Below are 19301 nucleotides of genomic sequence, written 5' to 3'. Positions count from 1 at the left end.
GATGATGGGGACTTGTAGGTGGAGGGGCCCAAAACAAGAGGCCCAGATTAGAGGGATGACGTGGGAGGCTGCGTAACGCACGTGACCTGTGAAAGAGACCACCCCCTCACGTGCGCCCATTCCCTGCCGTTAACCTCCCACTATCCTTGCCGTCTCGTGTGCCAGTGGGGACCATCTTCACGGACACGCCGTTTATCAGACGTTCCGTTAGAAATAACGGTAGACGTTCCGTTAGAAATAACGGTAACCGATTTCGTGAAGCGTCGCTCCAAAATGACAAGAATCAATTATATATTTTATTGATACTCCTCGTAATTTAATTTACACGACGTTTTTCGTTCTTTCAATATTCTAGCTATGTGAATTTTAAAATATATTTTCTTTATCATTTGAACACGAGAAAAATTATATATAATAGTATTTTTTTTGTATAATTTTTGAATATCAAAATTTGAATAATATTGAGTTGATCTAATCTAAATATATTTTAAAAAATTAGTCAACTTAATTATCGAAAGGGTTCGATTGAATCTTGACGTAAAATCAAAATAGTAGAGAGGGTAGATATTATAGCATATCACGTATTTGTCATTTGGAATGACTTGAAAAGTGTGTATCTCGATGATGTGGTGGTCACTGACGAACAAAACTGAACAAGAAATATTTCAAGTTTGCTCAACCTTGAATCCTTGGATTTATTATGTTGCAGCAAAATGAATATGTGAAGTGACAAGTTTAAAAGAGAGAACTTCATATATAATATATATACAAAATAAGATTCATAATTATCAAAATAACAGTTTGTCATTTACCAAACATAACAGGTATTATGTTTTACAACATGTCTACAGAACACAGAATAGCCCACTAAAATGCTAAATATCCCCTGAACAGCTGAACTAATTTATCTATGGTATAATTCCGACCTATAAAGAAGTATAGGCAAATATCTAATGATGCTGCAAACAAACAATCCTCTCATCTCTTGTCTAACAGTACAGTATTCACCACATTCTTCACAAATAAGAAGAAACATTCTCGGCACGATTTAGGCATTAAAGTAGATCTGCTGAGTTCCTTATCTTCCTCGCTGTGGACACACACACATTCTGGAAGGGAAGAAATACCATGTGTTTTGTGCTCCAGACCACAAGCAGCTAAGATGGAATGAGTAGCTACTCTTGCAACTTGCTTAAATGTGTCAACTTCTGCACACAGGAAAGTCGATTAAAACCATACGGAGAGTCAAGAATTGGATATCATACTGTAACATTTTGGTCATACAGATTAAAAGACTGATGATTCCGTGTACCAAGGTGCTATCGACGATTGACGTATTATAGGCGTATGAATACATTGTCAAATTTGTATATAGTGCCATTTGCTTTAGATATGTAGTTATACAAGTAGAACTATAGAAGAAAGAATAACCAACTCAGACCAGATGCATCATGCTACAACAGTTGTTTATCATTTAAATGCAATGAAGTGATACATGCATTAGCAAACTACAGGACAAAGTAAAAGACGTACCGAGCTTTTTATCCCCGCACAAGATTTTTAGGTTGAGCTTCACAAGAGATTGGATCTCAGTCTTAGCATCAGATTTCACCTCAACCCTTCTCTTAGTTACACTCTTTTCGACCTTCAGTTTCTCCTGAGGATTCACAATGCTATTCGAGGAAGAACTGATCTCTTTCTCATGACCTACAGTAGTAGAAATTGATGTCAACCTGATAGAAGAACTCAAATGTGTGGCCCCAGCACACGACTTATTCTTCCATGGTAGTCCATTGTTCGCATCACAAACATATGGCTGAAGTGAATTCTGAGACTCCCTCGAAGATACAAGTTCACTATATAATGGTCTGCATGACATTGAAGAGCCTTTATATACACCTGAAGCACCTTTTGATCCAATGTCCAACTTACAAACATCATTCTCGGAATGACTACCTGGACCAACATTTTGAATATACGGAGGCCGATGCTGTTCGATCTTCATTTTGATAGACGTTGAGCTCGATTCACTTGCTTCTTTGTAGCTAGTATTCTTCTGAACTGAATGTTTTGAGGCCTGAACAGAACTTTTGTTCCCGACACTATTTTGTTCTATTGCCTTAGCCATATTCATCATTTTCCACGCCTTCTTCACCTCTGTTGGCCCTTTACTGTCAGGTCTATTTTGATTGGAAGGCTGAGAAGTCCTTGGTTGACTCGAGCAACATACTAAAGGCCGTTCAGCAGAATTGCTACCACGCACTGGTTTTAGTTTAGCACTACTAGCATTAGTCACTTTGCTAGAAGGAAACCTCAAGGATCCACTTCGAAAACCATTCCAATGTTCACGCAATATGCGTATCCTATCATGGACATTGCGGCAATGCCCCAGGGTTCTGGCATTGAACTTAGTGGTGCGTCCTGCAACACCATTATTTCCTACAGAACCTAACCTAATTGAGCTGCTTCGAGAAGTACTTTGCCTTCTAGATTCAATACGAGATGAACTGTCGGAAGCATCCAAAGCACCAGTTGGAGTGCTCTCGACGCCATCAACACGAGACTCTCGTACAATATCATATATAGATACTTGTCTTGTTGATTCTGCTGATTGGGGTTCACCGAAACTAGTTTGGGTACAGCAATCAGTTTTGATGTCACTCTGGGCCTGTTCAGCCTTCAGAAGGGCGCAGTCTGCACAAAACCAATCACCCTCAGGAACAGTAGCACCAAGGCCAACACAATAAGTATGATAAGCAGTGTCACAAAGGTCGCACAACAGCAGGAGAACGTCATCAGCCGTGCTATGGCACACGTTACATTGGACTTCTGCATACAGATCCCGTGGTCCAGTTGTTGCATTTCCATGGCAATGATAAACCTGCATAAGCACTTTCATTAGTAATGCACGAGAGATGGTCAAGAGATTATACCTACTCTACCCTACCATAAACCATGTAAATCTTTAAAATATACAACTATATCTATATCTATATTATATTGAACGCAGGAAGCCCCCAACTTAAAAGTTAAATCACAGAAACGCCCTTACTATAAACCTAAATATTCTATTTCATACAAATAAACATATACAGCTGTTACAAAGATTTGCCACCGTTTATGATCATCTGGTTTATCTTTGGGTACAGAGAATTATAATTATTATTATCTTGCCAATTTCTTTAAAGGTAAACATAAAAAAAGGTTTCTTATCTTAAATTAAGGCATATCACGTATACACTTAACTTCTAGCAAATACATTGATACATATATCAGTGTCCCTTGATCTCCTCTTTTTCTTGGTTGATTGCTTTTTATACAAGAACCAACAGATCTTCAGAATCTTTGAATGTGAGGCTATTTATATAACATCTATTTAGTGTTCAATCAAGTACTGTTTACATCTAATTTGACTTGAATCATGTCTACTTGTCTAGCATAATCGCCTGTTTAGTTGTTTTGACTGACTTATCACTAAAATCTAGGACTCTTTGGTTGGTTCAATTTCAATTTTGAATGTTATCAGTATGTAAATATGCTAAAACGATAATTGAACCAATAAGAAATGGATTATCGGGTCAAGTTAATCAAACAGTTGTTACAGTTCAGTTAATAGTTTTACCGATAAACTTATTTCAAAGTGAGGCAGTAACCTCTTCTTTGTTTTTTTTAAATATTTACTAAATGTATTGATCATGGGAAAAAAAGTGTTGTGAGTTGATGAAATGAGAAGGAGAAAGTGTCTTCACAAGAAAGAATCAGTATTTCGACTACCAATTAAATTTGATAGATCTTATTGTGTTACAAGTTAAATCATTAAGAAAATTCAAAGAACAGTTAACCTAATCGATAGATTTATAGAATTATGAACCGTTAAACCAACAACCAATATCAACAAATCAATAATAATACTTTTTCAATTTGATTTATCAGTTAAATAGGAATTTACATATGCCTACCAGAAGCACATGCATATGTTGGAGAAGGTTGAACCCGAGGGTGTAAGGAATTGCTATTAATTGGTTGAATAGTAACTTTATTTGCACATAGAAATTTGCTTCAATGAAAAAAGTTTCTAAGATAGAGCTAACTATTATTCTAGAGGTTTACGTACAAGCTACGGTGATTCCATTTTAGTATTTGCTGGTTTCTTGTCTTGTGTTTGATAAGTTTAAAATTTTTGAGTTATTTGGCAACAGTATCATATGCATGCTAGTCCAGAAGCTAATACATAGACCTATGGTACCATTGTAAGCATCATACATACTGGTATAGTCTTCAGGTGGGATCGGGTTCATATTTCGTCCAACCTTTCTTTGTTCCAACCCGTTTCTTTATCATCATAAATTTTGGGTTGCACCACGTTGATACATTTCTGAATATCACTGTTAAGAAGTACCACATCGGTAGAGGGATGTAATATTGTTTTCCTTATGTGGGCTTGAACAAACCTTCTCTCATGAGCTAGCTTTTGGGGGTTAACTTAAGCCTAGGTCTTATATCTTTACATAATTTCAGAGTCGAACCCATCTCAATTTTTGTTGTTCACCGATGTCGGGTCCCCATTCATGATTGTTCAAACCAGTTGGGGTCTGGGTGTGCGGAGGAGTATTAAGAAGTCCCACATCGGTAGAGGGATGGGAAATTGATCTCCTTATATGAACTTGGATAAACCTCCCCTCATGAGCGAACTTTTGGGGTTGAGTTGGGCCCAGACACCATATACAATTGCTATTATTTTTATTCCTTCTAATTTTAATTTTAAGCTTTAGTTTTATTACATATCATCTGATACTTTGGAAAGAATATCCTAGCATATAGTATGTTTATTGCTGACAAATATAATAAAAACAGAAATTTGCCATTACATGGGTAATTTATTGGCATACCTTAAAATTAATGAACTAACTTTATTGATTCATGCACCTGTAAAAGATGACTAGAAACTGCCAACACTTTGATGCATAAATCTTTTTAGCGTGTGCGACACTTCTTAGTATTTCTTATTGACTACGATTACATATTGGTTCTTCATTTCAAAAATTACAAAATTTTTAAGTTTGAAGAGCTTAATCTTGCTCATTTTAGCGTGTGCCATAAAAAGGAAAATCTTTTGATCATGACTTTTTGTTGAGATATGTTTTTTCTTAATGAAGCAAGCTAATTTTATAACCACCCTGTTAATAAAGGTGGAGGTCATAAAATCAAATTAAGTAAAAACACATAAAAATTACATGTTAATTAGAGAATGTCCAAATATCTTGACCCCACAAACAAGTCATCATACAACGATTTGTATTGACTATTGATATTATTTTATATGACTCGGCATACACATGCAATGCACGTGGTGTAAAACTTGTAAGAAGAAGTATGAAACACAAAAAGTGGAAACAACAAGAATGGTCTTCCAATCCTAACCTTTGAAGAATTAAGATGACTCTAGTAAAAAAAATATTATTCAGAGTGCAGTGAGAACTTCATAACTTCTTCATCAATGCACTAAAGATAGCAGATCACTAATAGGAGTGAGTCACTGTTTCTCATAGACTACTGGCTAAAGATAAATTGGTCAGAATTTATTATGAATCCTAATGTGTAAAACCAGTTTGATAACTTACAATATATAAAGGTGTAAATGCAGGATGAAATCACAATAGACCAAGTTAATAGCTTTTATACAGCAAATGAACATAAGCTTTTCATCAAATTACTAAATTACATAATATAACTAAAATGAACATAAGCTTTTCATCAATGCCTATTGTTTCCTTTTTATCTTTAGATATAATTCACCTGTCGACTATCAGTAGAGGATCTTTGAAGAATGGAGGGGGTGCCAAACGTTTCGGTTGAGATTCTATATATAAGGAAATGTATAAATATTAACCATGAGGCCCAAAGAAACAATGAGCCTCATGGTGCCGGTGGTTAAAGTTCAAGATTACCACTTCGGGGATGCAAGTTCGAACCCTGTTGGGTGAATTTACTTTAATTTTTTTTATCAGGCGGACATCCTTTTGTAGCGAAGTTATTAAATTAAATGTGGATAAGGAATAAGAAGAACAGAAACTAGACCTCTTCTAACTAAAACCTTGACTAAACCAACTATACAAGTCTAAATTTTGTGTAACAGTTTGCTAATAAATATTACGTATAGTCTTCCTTTGTGAATATTATGCTACATATGTTACTGTTCAAAGCCACGTGGCACCCGAAGCTTCCAAAATCCTGAATCCTCTTATGTCGACAATAATCATCACCATTACTGAGACAGAGTTTAGTTTAATTTAAACATAGATGTTACTGTTCAAAGCCACGTGGCACCTGAAGCTTCCAAAATCCTGAATCAACTTATGTCGACAATAATCAACAGCAATACTGAGACAGACTTTTGTTTAAGTTAAACAGAGATGTTACTGTTCAAAGCTACGTGGCACCCGAAGCTTCCAAAATCCTGAATCCCCTTATGTTAACAATAATTATCAGCATTTCTGAGACAGATTATAGTTTAATTTAAACATAGATGTTACTGTTCAAAGTTATGTGGCACCCAAAGCTTCCAAAATCATGAATCCTCTTATGTCAGACAATGATCATCAGCATTATTGAGACAGATTAGTTTAATTTAAACATAAATGTTACTGTTCAAATCTACGTGAAGCTTCCAAATCCCGAATCCTCCTCTGTTGACTATAATCATCAGCATTACTGAGACAAATTTTTGTTTAATTTAAACATAAGTTGACATGAATCTAAATGGTTTTACTACATAAATGAGTATATAAACTTGAACTCACAGGACTTGTCACTATTTGCAGAATTGGGAAATCTTCAATCATGTAAAAGAATCTCAAAAAAAGAGCAAACAGCAATCAACATTCATCAAATCCAACTGAAATTCAAGACAAAAGTCAAGAGTAGAAAACCTGATCGCGGACAGGAACATTGACAACGCGTTCGGAAGGGAAAATGGGAGGTCTAGCAGGGCGGCGGATGATGGAGAACCGGCGTTTACACATGGGGCATCTGGACTCAACTTTAGACCACTCTATGATACATACAAAGCAGAAGTAATGGTTGCAACAATCGATAACACCTCTGATAATTGTGGTTCCATGTCCAGTTTCAGTCAAGCAAATTCCACAGCAATCCTGTTCCGTCTCTAAATTCGAAAGTTCAAGCTTCGATTTGCCTTTGTCAGATGAGGACGGGGATGATTCAGGTGAACTCAGGGTTAGGGTTTTGACACGTTTGTTTGGATGCATTTCCGGAACCCCGATATCTTCCTCGTCAGACGCCATATCCAAGAATTCTAGCTAGCCGGAGTATTGGAATCGCCGGAATTGTTCCCGTCGTTGGTTGTTTTTTTCACCATTAACAAGAAAACAGATAAAATGATCTTTTCACTTGATGGAGCAAAACTTTGGGCCCGTGGACTCAAATCTAACTAAACATGCACAAGAGGCCCAAGCCCAAAATATAAAGGGCAACTTTCACATATAACAAATAAAAAATTTATATTTGTATGCTATAGCAAAGTTTGTATAATTGCGCTCCAAAGCAAATATAGAAACTGTATATTTCGTTATACATATATAGTTGAAGAAAATTGTATAAAACGAAATATATAAAACAAGAAAGAGAAAGACATTTGAGCAGAGAACTGTATAAAACCGAAGTGTACAAAACCAATTGTATTATTATAAGTGTATAGAACGATTATATACAATTTGAATTTATATAAAATGATAAAGAGAGAAAGACAAAAGAGACTTGACAAGGAATATACAATTGAATCGAATTGTATAAAACGAGAAAGAGAGAAATTAAATACAATTTGAAAATTGTATAAAACGAGAAAGAGAGAAAGGCAAAAGAAACTAGGCAGGGGAATATTTTTATTGTATAATTATAAGTGTATATGATGAAAATATATGTACTTGCATGTGTATATACAATTTTCTCATGCTTTATACAAACAAAACACAATTTATACATTTCACTTCTGTTTGTATAAGTGAGAAAGGCGAGGGTGGCGAGCGAGATTTGGGAGAGTGGCGAGCGAGATCTGGAAGAGGGGAACAAAAATATATGTATTTATACAATTTTTTCTGCTTTATACAATTAGAAACAATTTTTATACACTTGTGTTTGTATAAAAATGAGAAAGCGAGCGAGAGACTGGAGGAGAGTGACAAGCGAGATATTTAGGAGAGAGGTGTCTGGCAATTTTTCGCAAACGTTTGCTATGGAACACAATTAAATCAAACCCTAGCTACTCCATTTATTTTAGATTATTAGTTTGCTATTATATATAATTTTTCCATATAAATTGTGACCAATATTTTAAGGAAATATATAATAATAATACTTGTCATGAAAGCCAAATCATGTAAATTTTGACTAATATTTAAAAGATATATATTATACTAAAATTGAAGAATTGCAATTTATAGTACTTTTCATATGATTTTTAAATATTTTCATTTTAATTTTGAAATATTAAGTTATTCTAATCCAATTTAGCTCTAAAGCAAATTATATCAACTCTGAAGAAGTGAAATATGATAATTATTTCGAGACGAAATGAGTAGTATGGCTGCATTTGAAATAAAAGGCAAAAGCAAATCCACATTTATGCTAAGAGTTGTACATATTAACAGTGACACAACAACTATACATAATTCTATTTATTTTTGGAAAGACTTTTTCCGAAAAAGTTATATATCCTCTATTATTTAGTTATTCTTTTAACCAATTTTCAACCTTTCATGTGATTATTTTAAAATAATTGCACATCCTTTGCTATATCATCACTTAGAGAGTTATTTGTTCCAAACTTTTAATCCGGATAAGAGTTGGTATTTGTAGCATAAGAAAAGGTTAACGAATACGAACTATAACGACAAGTAAAATTTGCTCAAGTGGTTGAATATTTTCATCATTGATCCGTAAATAATAGACAAAAATTTCGAGTCACATTTGAAAACACATCCTTGATGAGATATAGTACAATGAGAAATTAAAGGACCCCAAAAAAGAAATTTATGTAACTGCAATTGTTAGTGTATATATATATACTCTAGCACTTGAAAATATGTAAATTCTTTTAGACCTTTGCTAGATTTTTCCATTAGATGCATACAAGTATATAATTCTTTTATCACAAAAACACACACACATATATATACATATATATGTATGTATGTCTTATATTTGTAATTAATATATAGTTTGAAGAGTTTGTGTATAATTAAGGTTAGTTATTCCTTGGAGGATGTGTTGTTGCTACATGATAATCAGCAGCATTGAAATCCATTAAACTTGCTCTATTCCCTTTGACTCTGCCATAAACTTCCTGCAATTTATACAATCCCTAAATTAAGTTTTTCCAAACTCTAATTTAGAAAAAATAAATGACACGAAAAAGGTAGTCAGTCTAACATTTTTTGTCCAAAAATATTATACTATATATAATAACATATCAATCTGAGAACAGTAGGATATATACTATGTACACGTATCTCATTCATATTTTTATGAGACAGAGAGTTCTATTTTTAGTAGACCTTTCACACTAAACAATATACTATTTATTATAAACAAACTATATATGTCAAAAAAAACATATATATTTTTTGTTTTATACATATACATAATGAAATTTCTAATTTTGACACTGTTGAAAAGTAAAGCGACAAATTATAGTAAATTTTAAAAGAGAAAAACAACAAGGTCATGATATTATAAGATGGTTCCTTCCTACCTTGTGATCAATGTCATTTCCAGCTTCATCAACAATTACAATCTTTTCTTTAACTGCAGAATCATAGTGTATAAATAATTATTGGACTATATATTATTCATGAGATTTCTCAAGAAAGGAACATTTTAAATTTAAATGTATAGAAATTTCATACACACACATATATATAGAAGCTAAGGGAAAATATATTATTAAAAGTGTAATGTATACCTTGGTCATGAGTAGTAGTATGAGCAATAGTAGTATCTTTTATGGATAATAAAATAAAAACAAGAACAACCATAACTTTTAAGGACAACATTTTTCACCTCTTTAATCTTTTGTTTTCAAAAAGGAAGGGGAAGCACATTGAAAGAATTACTAGGATTATATTTATAGAAAAATAGTAGGGTCAAAAACTTAGTCAAATCTTGGGTTCACAACAACACTCACCCTTCTTTTTTTTTTTTAGATTAAAAAATTGGAGATAAACATAAGGTACATTAATTACTATAGAAAACTTATGTAAAACAAAACATTAACAAGACTATTTTTATTTATTGGTGCCAAGAAACAGTATAGACTCAATAATTAATTAAATGCATTCCCACATATATATATATTCCACTATGAATTTTGTTCAGATTGATCATATCATAAAAAGTCATATGTACTTACTTATTCCATAGTACAAATAGGATAACTTAAAGTCAAATGAACCTAATTAATATAACATTTAAGTTTGATTAAAATTTTCAACATTACCATTAAATAAACTTGACTCTCTTTTCATATTCTTCAATTACATTTGATAATTATATTTTCAGATAACTAAAGCATTTAATTTGGAAATCCCACAATGTATTTATTTAATTTGGTAAAATTAAAAATTAAAGTGAGTGGAATGGCAGGTACAACTGTTTTCCATCATATCTTCTGTCATGCATACAACCTTAGTTTACGTAAAAGCAAAACAAGTTTAATGTCTATACATTCATTCAATTAATAGTGTACACAGACGGACGACAAAATTAGCTAGTAAAATTATAATCTATTTAATTTGTTTAAATTTGATTAATTATTAAGCTGTTAATTTATTAACTCAGTTTATTTCAATCAGGTAATTTTGAGCGGGTCAATGATATTGGTAAAAGGAGGGAGAAGGAGAAGAACATGGGCAAGTGGTAAAATTGCCTAGATTCACTCAATTTTATAAATCATGCTACTAATTGATAATATAAGTTTTTAGGATTTACTAACAAACAAGTCCACAACACGAGGGCTTGGTCTTCCACTTTTTCTTTTTTTTTTTATTATTAGTATTATATATAACGATTGATTTTGAATGTTCTTTTATAGACTCGAACTTGGTGGAATTATTTAAATTATTGTCATGTCATTGTAAAAATTTGAGCGAGTTGTCATGTATTATATGTGTACTTAGTTGAAGACTAAAAGACGTGACAATAATATTTGATGGCGAAAATTGTTATTTTTGGCTGAAGTGTACTCTGGATTGTACGGAAAATGAAGCTTACTATAGTGAGAGTTTTGAGATTCTACTTGGGATGTCTTCCAGTTTTGGGTCTTGGCCCCCGTAGACTGGGTGGGGCTGTAAACAATTTCTAGGTTTTCGAAAAAGAGAAGACTTGTTTGCCTTTTTTTAGACATAGCCACATGAAACAAAACAAATTGAAAAGAAAATAGTCAATCAAATGACTCATTGCTCTACTTTATAACAATATAACAGTGTGTGTGTTTTATTTTTTAACAAAAAAGAAAACACATATTTGATCACAATTCTAGAGTTGAATGTGGAGTGTTTCCTATTGAGCAACTCTCTTTAGTCGTGTTTGAATCTATCAATTTTTAAGTCAATCCAAGCGCTCTTATTCGATTGTTTATTTTTTGTCAAAGTCACGATGAAAAGAAAAGGGAAAAAGGGGCCACAAATGTACTATTACTTCGGCACAAAATTGATTAGTTTAACAATGGCTAAATAAACTAGTATTTGATGAAGGATAGAGGTTGAAGCATGAACTATGAAACATAAAATCAATAAACCTTTTGAATGACTTTAAAATTTCAAATTTTGGTGGAGTTGTTTGAATACTGCAACTCAATTCAATTACTGTAGTGGAATGGTGTATTATATTTATAGCCCTGTTTGACTAGATTTGTACTTATTATACAGTAATAAAAATGTCTTTAATACCGATTAAGAGGACACCACAATTAAAGGGATGAAATTCTAAAATAAATATGAGAATCTCATCGGAAAGTACTTCCTCTTACGAACATTTGATGGAGTTTCACTCGTAGAATTTGGTGTTGACGCGCTACTGCTTCCATCATTAAAGTTTGCATAGGACTGGTGACCAGGAAACCTGAGGCGGAAACCAAAACATAAGAACAGGACAGCAAGAACACAAAATGTGCCACATTTAAGAACGGCAGGTGGTGCATGAAGCTCTGGCAGGGTCCAAAGAAGGGCCACATATTCAGGCAGCCCTACTCAAACACGAGCATCAACGGCTGCCTTTACAGCTCAAACTCGTGGCCTATAGGTCAACATGGAGACAAGTTCCCAAAATCTCCTTCAAAAGATATGGGCTATATTATAAACATGCATATTTTCAGATATACCTGCTCACTTTTGAGGTTTCTCCATCTTTAGTCGTTTTTACATCAAATATGTTTCCTGTAAACAATTGACAGCAAATTCAATCATTTATGAATTACTGCTGCTTTTAGTTAAGGAAATTCAGGACCGAGTATTCTAACAGAAACTGATTGTTAGCCTATTAACGCCAAACTGAACATTATACCCATGACAAACTTAAACAGTCACTTTTGAAGCACATAATAGCAACACAAAGAAGGTAGTAGAATCATCAAACCAGTAGGAAAAACTATGACTTTATAGATAAATGTTGATTCTCAATTAAGAAGAGAGGTTTACCATACAAGCCTTCGGTGATTAATTCATTATTGTTGGAAGCCTGCAAACAAATTCAGAGTGTCTAACCACAATATTAGCATGTAGTTTCTAATATCCCTTGACCACTCTGGGGATTGACAAACAAATGCAATTATCAATCCGTAGTGCACATCTACAGAGATATAGACCCTTCGGCCGTCTATTTTAATATTATCTATAAAAGACACCCTTATCGTCTTCTAAAGAATTATTTACCTCCAGATATAGTCTTGTCTGAGAAGCATGTGGGAATCAAATACTTGTTGCCCTCAATCTCATATTTCTTGAACTTCTCAATATCTTTCTTCTTCATGTCGCTAAATGATGAAAAAATAAACAATAGGACCTCAAGTGAGTTTATAATATGGTTATGACATGTAAAAGACCTGCATTAGAACTACTTAAAATGAGTGTCGTGGCAGAATATTAAAGAATTGTAATGTAACAGAAAATTATTGAAACCCTCAATTTCATACCTCTCCAACTTATCCATATGATTCTTCTCCGAATGGCTACATGATGAGACGAAAAATAGTTGGGACTTTTGTTGCGTTCATAAGACAATTAGGCATGTAGAAACTAAAATTAGAATAAGTTAAGGTGAGTGTTATAGCACACGATATTAAAGACTTGTAACGCAATAGAACACTATTGAAACCTCAATTTCATACCTCTTGAACTACTCAATATGCTCCTTATCCATGTGGCTACATGATGAGATAAAAATAGTTAGGACCTTTGTCGAACTTATAATACAATTAGACATGTAGAAGGGTAGCACTAGAATAACTTAAGAGGAGTGTTGTGACATGATATTAATGATTTGTAACATAATAAGAAACTATTGAAAGGTGATAAATGCGTACCAAAAATTTCTTTTTGTTAAGAGAGACGATATCAATTTTATATCTACTCATAGGGCCCATTGAAGAAAAATTTGCACGATAAAAAGTAATTAATTAATGTCTCTATTACTTGAATACACCTTCATGTTCCTAACAGGGAAATTGCTGTCACAAGATTCTCTAATTAACTGCGTGTAATCAGTAGTACCATTGATTCTTTCTTTTCGGAAAGAATTAGAATCTTAATTTATATTTAAGATCTCATTTCTTAACAACATTCTTATTAGCTTACAACAATACAACCCACTGGAAGAGGGGAAGAAATTAGTTCAAAATGTTATATTTTTAAACCAGAATTGTAAATAGGCTCTTATTATACGTGATAAAATTAACATCATAAGGCTTTAACTTAAAAAACCTGGCAAAGACCTAAAAGAAGTATTCAGAAAGGGATAAAACACATGGAAACCTACACAACGATGACAAGTCCACAATTCTAATTTGAGATCACAACATACCTAGAGTGATCCCTTAAAGGGTGGGGTGTACACAGTCCTTACCCCCATAACTCAAGAAAATAAATACGAAATCACATAAATAATAACAAACCCTCGACTAGAGAAAATAAATCCGGAATTACAAATATAGCAACAAAAAGATAGAGAACAACAAGATACTCATTCAATCAGAAAAATGGAACTTCTCACACACAATAAAGACCAAAAAGGATATAAATTTCGAATTGAAAGTTTTAGCATTAATCTAGGTACCTTACAAGAGTTCGGCGATATGAACACAGAAGTGAAACCTAGTGTCTTAACTCTTGTTATACGTATATATACCAATAGATATAAACAAGTCGGGTTATATTAGTAAATTCCAACTTATAGAAATCATGAAAATTACATACAAAGAATATCAATGTTTGAACTTTTTCTTTTTTGAGAATGATAACTTTTTTTCCTATTTTTCCTATTTGGAACAACAAATATAGGTTTTCTAGTGAATTTTGACTAATGAAGCTAGCTAAACCTTTTCACCTGAAACCATACAAAATATTTCTTCTCACTTAGCCCATCAAAAGTCCAATCCAGAAAAATAGAGACTTTGGGCTACTAGCTATACCGTATATACTATGGTAGCCCAAGGTCTCAATTTTTCTGGACTGGGCTTTCGGTGGGCTAAGTGAGAAGGAATATTTTGTTTTGATTCAGATGGAAAGGCTAAAAACTGCTAAGTTAGCTCCAATAATCAAAATTCACAAGAAAGCTCATGTGTGTTGTTCTAAATGCTCCGACAATGATATTTTTTTGCAAGTTATCTTCATGATTTCTATAGGTTGAAATTTACTAATATAACTCGACTTGCTTATATCCATGAAGGTTAAGACACTAAGTTTCACTTCAATGTTCGTATCGTCGTACTCTTATAAGGTACCAAGGTTAATGCTAAACTTTCAATTAGAAATTGATTTCCTTTTTGGTCTTTTATTATTTGTGTTTAAGAAGCTCTTACTTTTCTGATTGAATGGAGATCTTATTTTCTTCTATTTTTTTGTTGTATCTTTTTGTTGCTACATTTGTATATCCAAATTTCTTTTCTTGAATTGAGGTTTCCTGTGTCTTTTTGCACTGCAGATTGATAATAGCATTTTTATGTACACAAAGGGGCATTAGAAAGTCCATGATTAATATTGTGGTTTGACACTTTGGATTTGTTTGTAGACTTCCAATAATAATGAATTTATCACCTAACGCTACCTTTTCTTGAATGAGAATCAACATGTATTGATAAAGTTTTCTAGTACATATTTGACGAGTCTACTACATTGTTTGTGTTGCTATTATGTGGCAACAAAAGTGAATGTTTATGTTCATCATGGGATTAATTTTCAGTTTGACACTACAAACTAACAACTGGTTTCTATTAGAACTTATCACTAGAGCATATATGCATCTCCTTTACATATGGCCAAACCATCTCGCTTTCATCTTTTCCACAACAGAGGTCATTCATACCTTGTCCCAAATATTGTTGTTTCTAATCCTATCCCTCCTCTTATGCCTACACATCAATCTCATCATTCCCATTTCCGATAGTACTATCTTCTACTTTTATAGGATAGAGCAGGAAGGACCATTGTTAAACTGTTTAAAGAAGCAATCTTAAGATCATGGATTTCATCAACTATTCAACTATAAATGATGACATACTATCTTCAGTAGCACCCAAGGGTGTGGCCTAGTGGTCAATAAAGTGGTTAAGAACCCTGAGGTCTTAGATTCAATTTCATTCCCAACGGAGACAATAAACACTAGGTGATTCTAGCCTTAGTGGATAGAGTTACCTGGTACATGTTGTTGGTGGGAGGGGGGAGGTACCAACAGAATTAGTCGAGGTGCACAAAAGTTGTCCCAGACACCACAGCCATAAAAAAAAACTATCTACAGTAAGTAAAGAAGGATATAGCTGCCAGCACAGAAATAATAATTTTTTTTAAATTATTTCTAGGACCGACAAAATCCAACTAATGAATAATGATGATAAAACAAAAACACTTACATGATGATACATTAATGGCGACTTATTAAATATTGTCATACAAACGAGTAAATTCCAGTAGATAGAACAACTTGTACAAGATTGCATAAACAAGCATCAAGTAAAGTAATCTGGTTATAGCTAGTAGCCCAATCAACTTGCTGATTTTTGTTTTCCCGCCAAACATAGGTTTAAGTTTATGGTTAGTAGAAGAACCTAAGGTTGATAGAGTACTTAAAATTTTGTAACTATTCCAAAATTGGAGCAGTATCACATTATTCCTTGTCAAAACCTTTATTTCCTTGTTAGACCTGATCATAGGAGTTCATCAATCAGCGAGCAATGGATTAGACTTCTGGCTGAAAGCACATTCTAACAGTCATAATGAAAACTTGAGGCCACCATCCACTAGCCAAGAAAAATTTGTTGGGTTTATTCTAGCTTACAAGCTTAAACCAAAGTTTTCCAAGTGGTTGAGAACCTAAAGCCTCAAAGCCAGCTCATAATTACTTTGAATGAGGCATAGTGTATAATAATGATAGTTGAAGAGCTCCATAAAAAAGTTATAAAGGACACCAATGGAGCAAATAGGTAAATGTTAGACAAATGAAATGGTTCTACACAATATTTATTATTTTTGATGGAGACTATATTTATTGTTTCTATTGTAAACCAGAGGAAATATGATTGTGCTTCCCAACTTTGCTACAAGAGGCACTTCCCCAAATTCCATCCACGCACAGCTCTCCTCTCCAACCCCGGTGCAATTTCTAAAATACCAAATAATTGTGATTGGGTCTTGAGCAAATCTACTTTGGGGGTTCACCAAGCAATTTAACCCCAAATGATTAGGAAGTTTACATCATCATTTAGATTTTGGGGTAGCTATAACCTATGTTGCTCGGAGTCTTCAAAAATGTCTAACGTGTGTGTGTTAGATTCTCCAAAAGTAGTGTATTCTTGAAGAATCCAACATGAGTGCAGCCTCAAAAGCAAAGAGTCCGCGCAACTTAGGCTGTAACCCAAATCTTAAATTTCCACATATAATTTGGATATCAACTAACATTTTGCTGCGTAGACTGATCCAAAAGATTTCACTTCCAATAGATGCAGAATTACTAACTATAACAGAACTTGTTTACGTCTGAGTGTGGCACGTGATGCCAACAATGTGCTAAAGTTTTCTTCCTGCACCACTCCGAAAAATTCACAAAGAATACCTAAGAGGCCATGCATAACTCTCCTGAAGACTTTCTTAGTTCCTGATTAAGCTTATCAAAGTTAAGATTCTGTCTGAGCAGGTAGTTTATGATCTAAACTACTAGACTGATATTCAAGTACCGAAAAATTTGACTCCATAATAAAGAAGGAATTTTTCTGATAAGTAAAAGTAATACTATTTAATAGCTGCTCTATTTCTCAAGCAGACTTTGGTTTTAACTGTAATTTAATTTCACAACCCCGAATGAAGTAGTAGCAAGACAATCTCGTAAAAGTAACACCAAACTAGATCATACTAAGAGCATGACACTGCCGATTAAACTCTTCACGGCGATCAAACAACAACAACATACATAGTAAAATCGCACAAGTGAGGCAAGGACAGGTTGAGTGTACACACACCTTACTGTACCTCATAGAGGTAGATAGGCTACTTGCAATACACCCTAAGCTTAAATAAAGCATGCCAAATACTTTGTAAAAGGGGATACACATATGCTTGTAATAACAACAAAGAAATAATGCAAAACGGGAAGCATTACACAACAAGCAGGAGAAATACAGTAACAACAACAAAATAATACAATGATCGAACCGTAATAGCCGAATGGCAGAACAAGAAATTACTAGAATAGAGCTAATACTACCACTGAGGAGAAAGGTCCAACTGTGACCACTAAGCCTATCAAGCAAGGGAATGCTCGATTACTATTTAACATTCTACCCTAATCCGCAACCTCCAAACACTCCCTAATCACTTTCCTCAAATTCTCTATGTTAAGTTAAACAACTACAGTAAGCAAATACGGAAAGAGTAAATTACCCACAGCGATACGACATAGTTTTAATAATAACGCCTTCCTGGGGTAAGCAGAGGAACCTGATCTTCTAGAAGCGGAAAAGGCTGAACGTCGGGCGGCGGAGGACATAAACAGATTCAGAAGATGGAGAAACCATTGAAATGCCAGTTTTAGTCATCTCGAGCTGCATCAATTTACATCAAACACTACAGATAGACTAAAGCTTAGTGTTCCGACTGAATAATGGCTCATGGATGTACAGTAGAGACAAAAGAGAACTGTAAGGAAGGTATAATTCCGATGTATTCGCCGGCGAGTTTGGGGAGCTGAAGCGGAAAGCAGAGGACTGAAAATTGGGAGGGCGCAGAAAAGAAATAACCAATTAATCGGGGGTGTAACCGAAACAATAAAATTTGTCACAGATAGGAGAAAGTTAAAATTAAACTCTAAAAACAAGTTGTATTCCAACAAAACAAAATGTACGGTAATTTTTATTTCTTTACTATGTATTTATTTTTGTAAGAATTAGATAAAAAGTCTAAAATAATCTCTTATTTTTGAATTAACATCTAAAGTCAATCTTGAGATTTTACATAAAACACTATAGTTCATCATATTCGACGATATTACTGAATTTATGCTCCGCACCCAAATTTTTATCTATTTTTAAATATAGATTTATCATAATTTTGTGTATCAAATGTATAGTTATCTTTTTATGTATTTAGCATAAATAATTACATGTACAGAATATGAGGGAAAAACACTTTGTTTTCTTCAGGTAGGGGTGAACCCACATAAAGAGATTCGGGTGCTGAATCCCGTCGAAAACTTTATATACACATATAGAAAATTCTGGATAATTGTTATAAAAGCTTGTTAGCACCCATTGTACAAGAAGCCTTATTGTTGTGTTGGTTCTAAAGGTGATGTCCGGAGTTAAAAGGGTAAAAAAAATTGTCAAAAATTTTAAAAGGACATATCATTTTTTGTTTAACCAAAAAGGTAAATTCGTTCCTGACAGAGCGATTTGGTTCTGACAAATTTTTTTTTAAATATCGCTTCGAGTGTAACATTTTTTGCTAATATACATATTTTTTATCGCTAAAAGCTATATATATATATATATATATATATGATAGTGAATAGGGTGAAGAGTGGGGGTC

General features: G+C 33.6%; 2 protein-coding genes and 1 long non-coding RNA gene across 23 annotated transcripts; all 3 read right to left on the bottom strand.

The window, feature by feature from the left end:
* Positions 1 to 734: 734 nt before the first annotated feature.
* Positions 735 to 7456, bottom strand: LOC101264529 (uncharacterized). The gene is made up of 3 exons (XM_004241568.5): positions 6930 to 7456; positions 1534 to 2881; positions 735 to 1208 (listed from the first exon to the last, which is right to left on the bottom strand). Exons 1-3 carry the CDS (start codon positions 7302 to 7304, stop codon positions 979 to 981), a joined length of 1953 nt encoding a protein of 650 aa, XP_004241616.1. The 5' UTR covers positions 7305 to 7456; the 3' UTR covers positions 735 to 978.
* Positions 7457 to 8931: 1475 nt separating this feature from the next.
* On the bottom strand, positions 8932 to 10118 carry LOC138349061 (uncharacterized). The gene is made up of 3 exons (XR_011221588.1): positions 9980 to 10118; positions 9770 to 9822; positions 8932 to 9361 (listed from the first exon to the last, which is right to left on the bottom strand). It is a non-coding gene; the product is annotated as an uncharacterized lncRNA (long non-coding RNA).
* Positions 10119 to 11793: 1675 nt separating this feature from the next.
* On the bottom strand, positions 11794 to 18618 carry LOC101262126 (uncharacterized). Of its 21 annotated transcripts, none has more exons than XR_011221810.1 (7): positions 18159 to 18618; positions 13400 to 13435; positions 13205 to 13307; positions 12945 to 13114; positions 12711 to 12750; positions 12395 to 12449; positions 11794 to 12135 (listed from the first exon to the last, which is right to left on the bottom strand). XR_011221810.1 is itself a non-coding variant. In XM_010324286.4 (6 exons), exons 3-6 carry the CDS (start codon positions 13219 to 13221, stop codon positions 12000 to 12002), a joined length of 378 nt encoding a protein of 125 aa, XP_010322588.1. In that variant the 5' UTR covers positions 13222 to 13307; positions 13400 to 13435; positions 18159 to 18618; the 3' UTR covers positions 11794 to 11999. The 21 variants fall into 21 exon arrangements, 19 of the variants coding, with proteins under 19 accessions (XP_010322588.1, XP_019070100.1, XP_010322591.1 ...); XR_011221811.1 differs by having other exon boundaries at positions 12945 to 13045; XM_010324286.4 differs by lacking the exon at positions 12711 to 12750.
* Between the last annotated feature and the right edge of the window lie 683 nt (positions 18619 to 19301).

The sequence above is a fragment of the Solanum lycopersicum genome, chromosome 6 (genome assembly GCF_036512215.1).
Source record: "Solanum lycopersicum chromosome 6, SLM_r2.1".
Taxonomy (NCBI): domain Eukaryota; kingdom Viridiplantae; phylum Streptophyta; class Magnoliopsida; order Solanales; family Solanaceae; genus Solanum; species Solanum lycopersicum.
Note: the sequence above shows the minus strand (reverse complement) of the source record. Positions and strands in the feature narration are given on the sequence as shown.

Coding starts and splice junctions, on each gene's coding strand:
- LOC101262126 (XM_010324286.4), bottom strand. Junction 12,450..12,944: donor AGACAAGACTATATCTGGAG/GTAAATAATTCT, acceptor AATTGTTTACAG/GAAACATATTTGATGTAAAA. Junction 12,136..12,394: donor GAAACCTCAAAAGTGAGCAG/GTATATCTGAAA, acceptor TTTCCGCCTCAG/GTTTCCTGGTCACCAGTCCT.
- LOC101264529 (XM_004241568.5), bottom strand. CDS start 7,304: ATGGCGTCTGACGAGGAAGATATCGGGGTTCCGGAAATGCATCCAAAC. Junction 2,882..6,929: donor ATGTTCCTGTCCGCGATCAG/GTTTTCTACTCT, acceptor GTGCTTATGCAG/GTTTATCATTGCCATGGAAA. Junction 1,209..1,533: donor GTGCGGGGATAAAAAGCTCG/GTACGTCTTTTA, acceptor TCCTGTGTGCAG/AAGTTGACACATTTAAGCAA.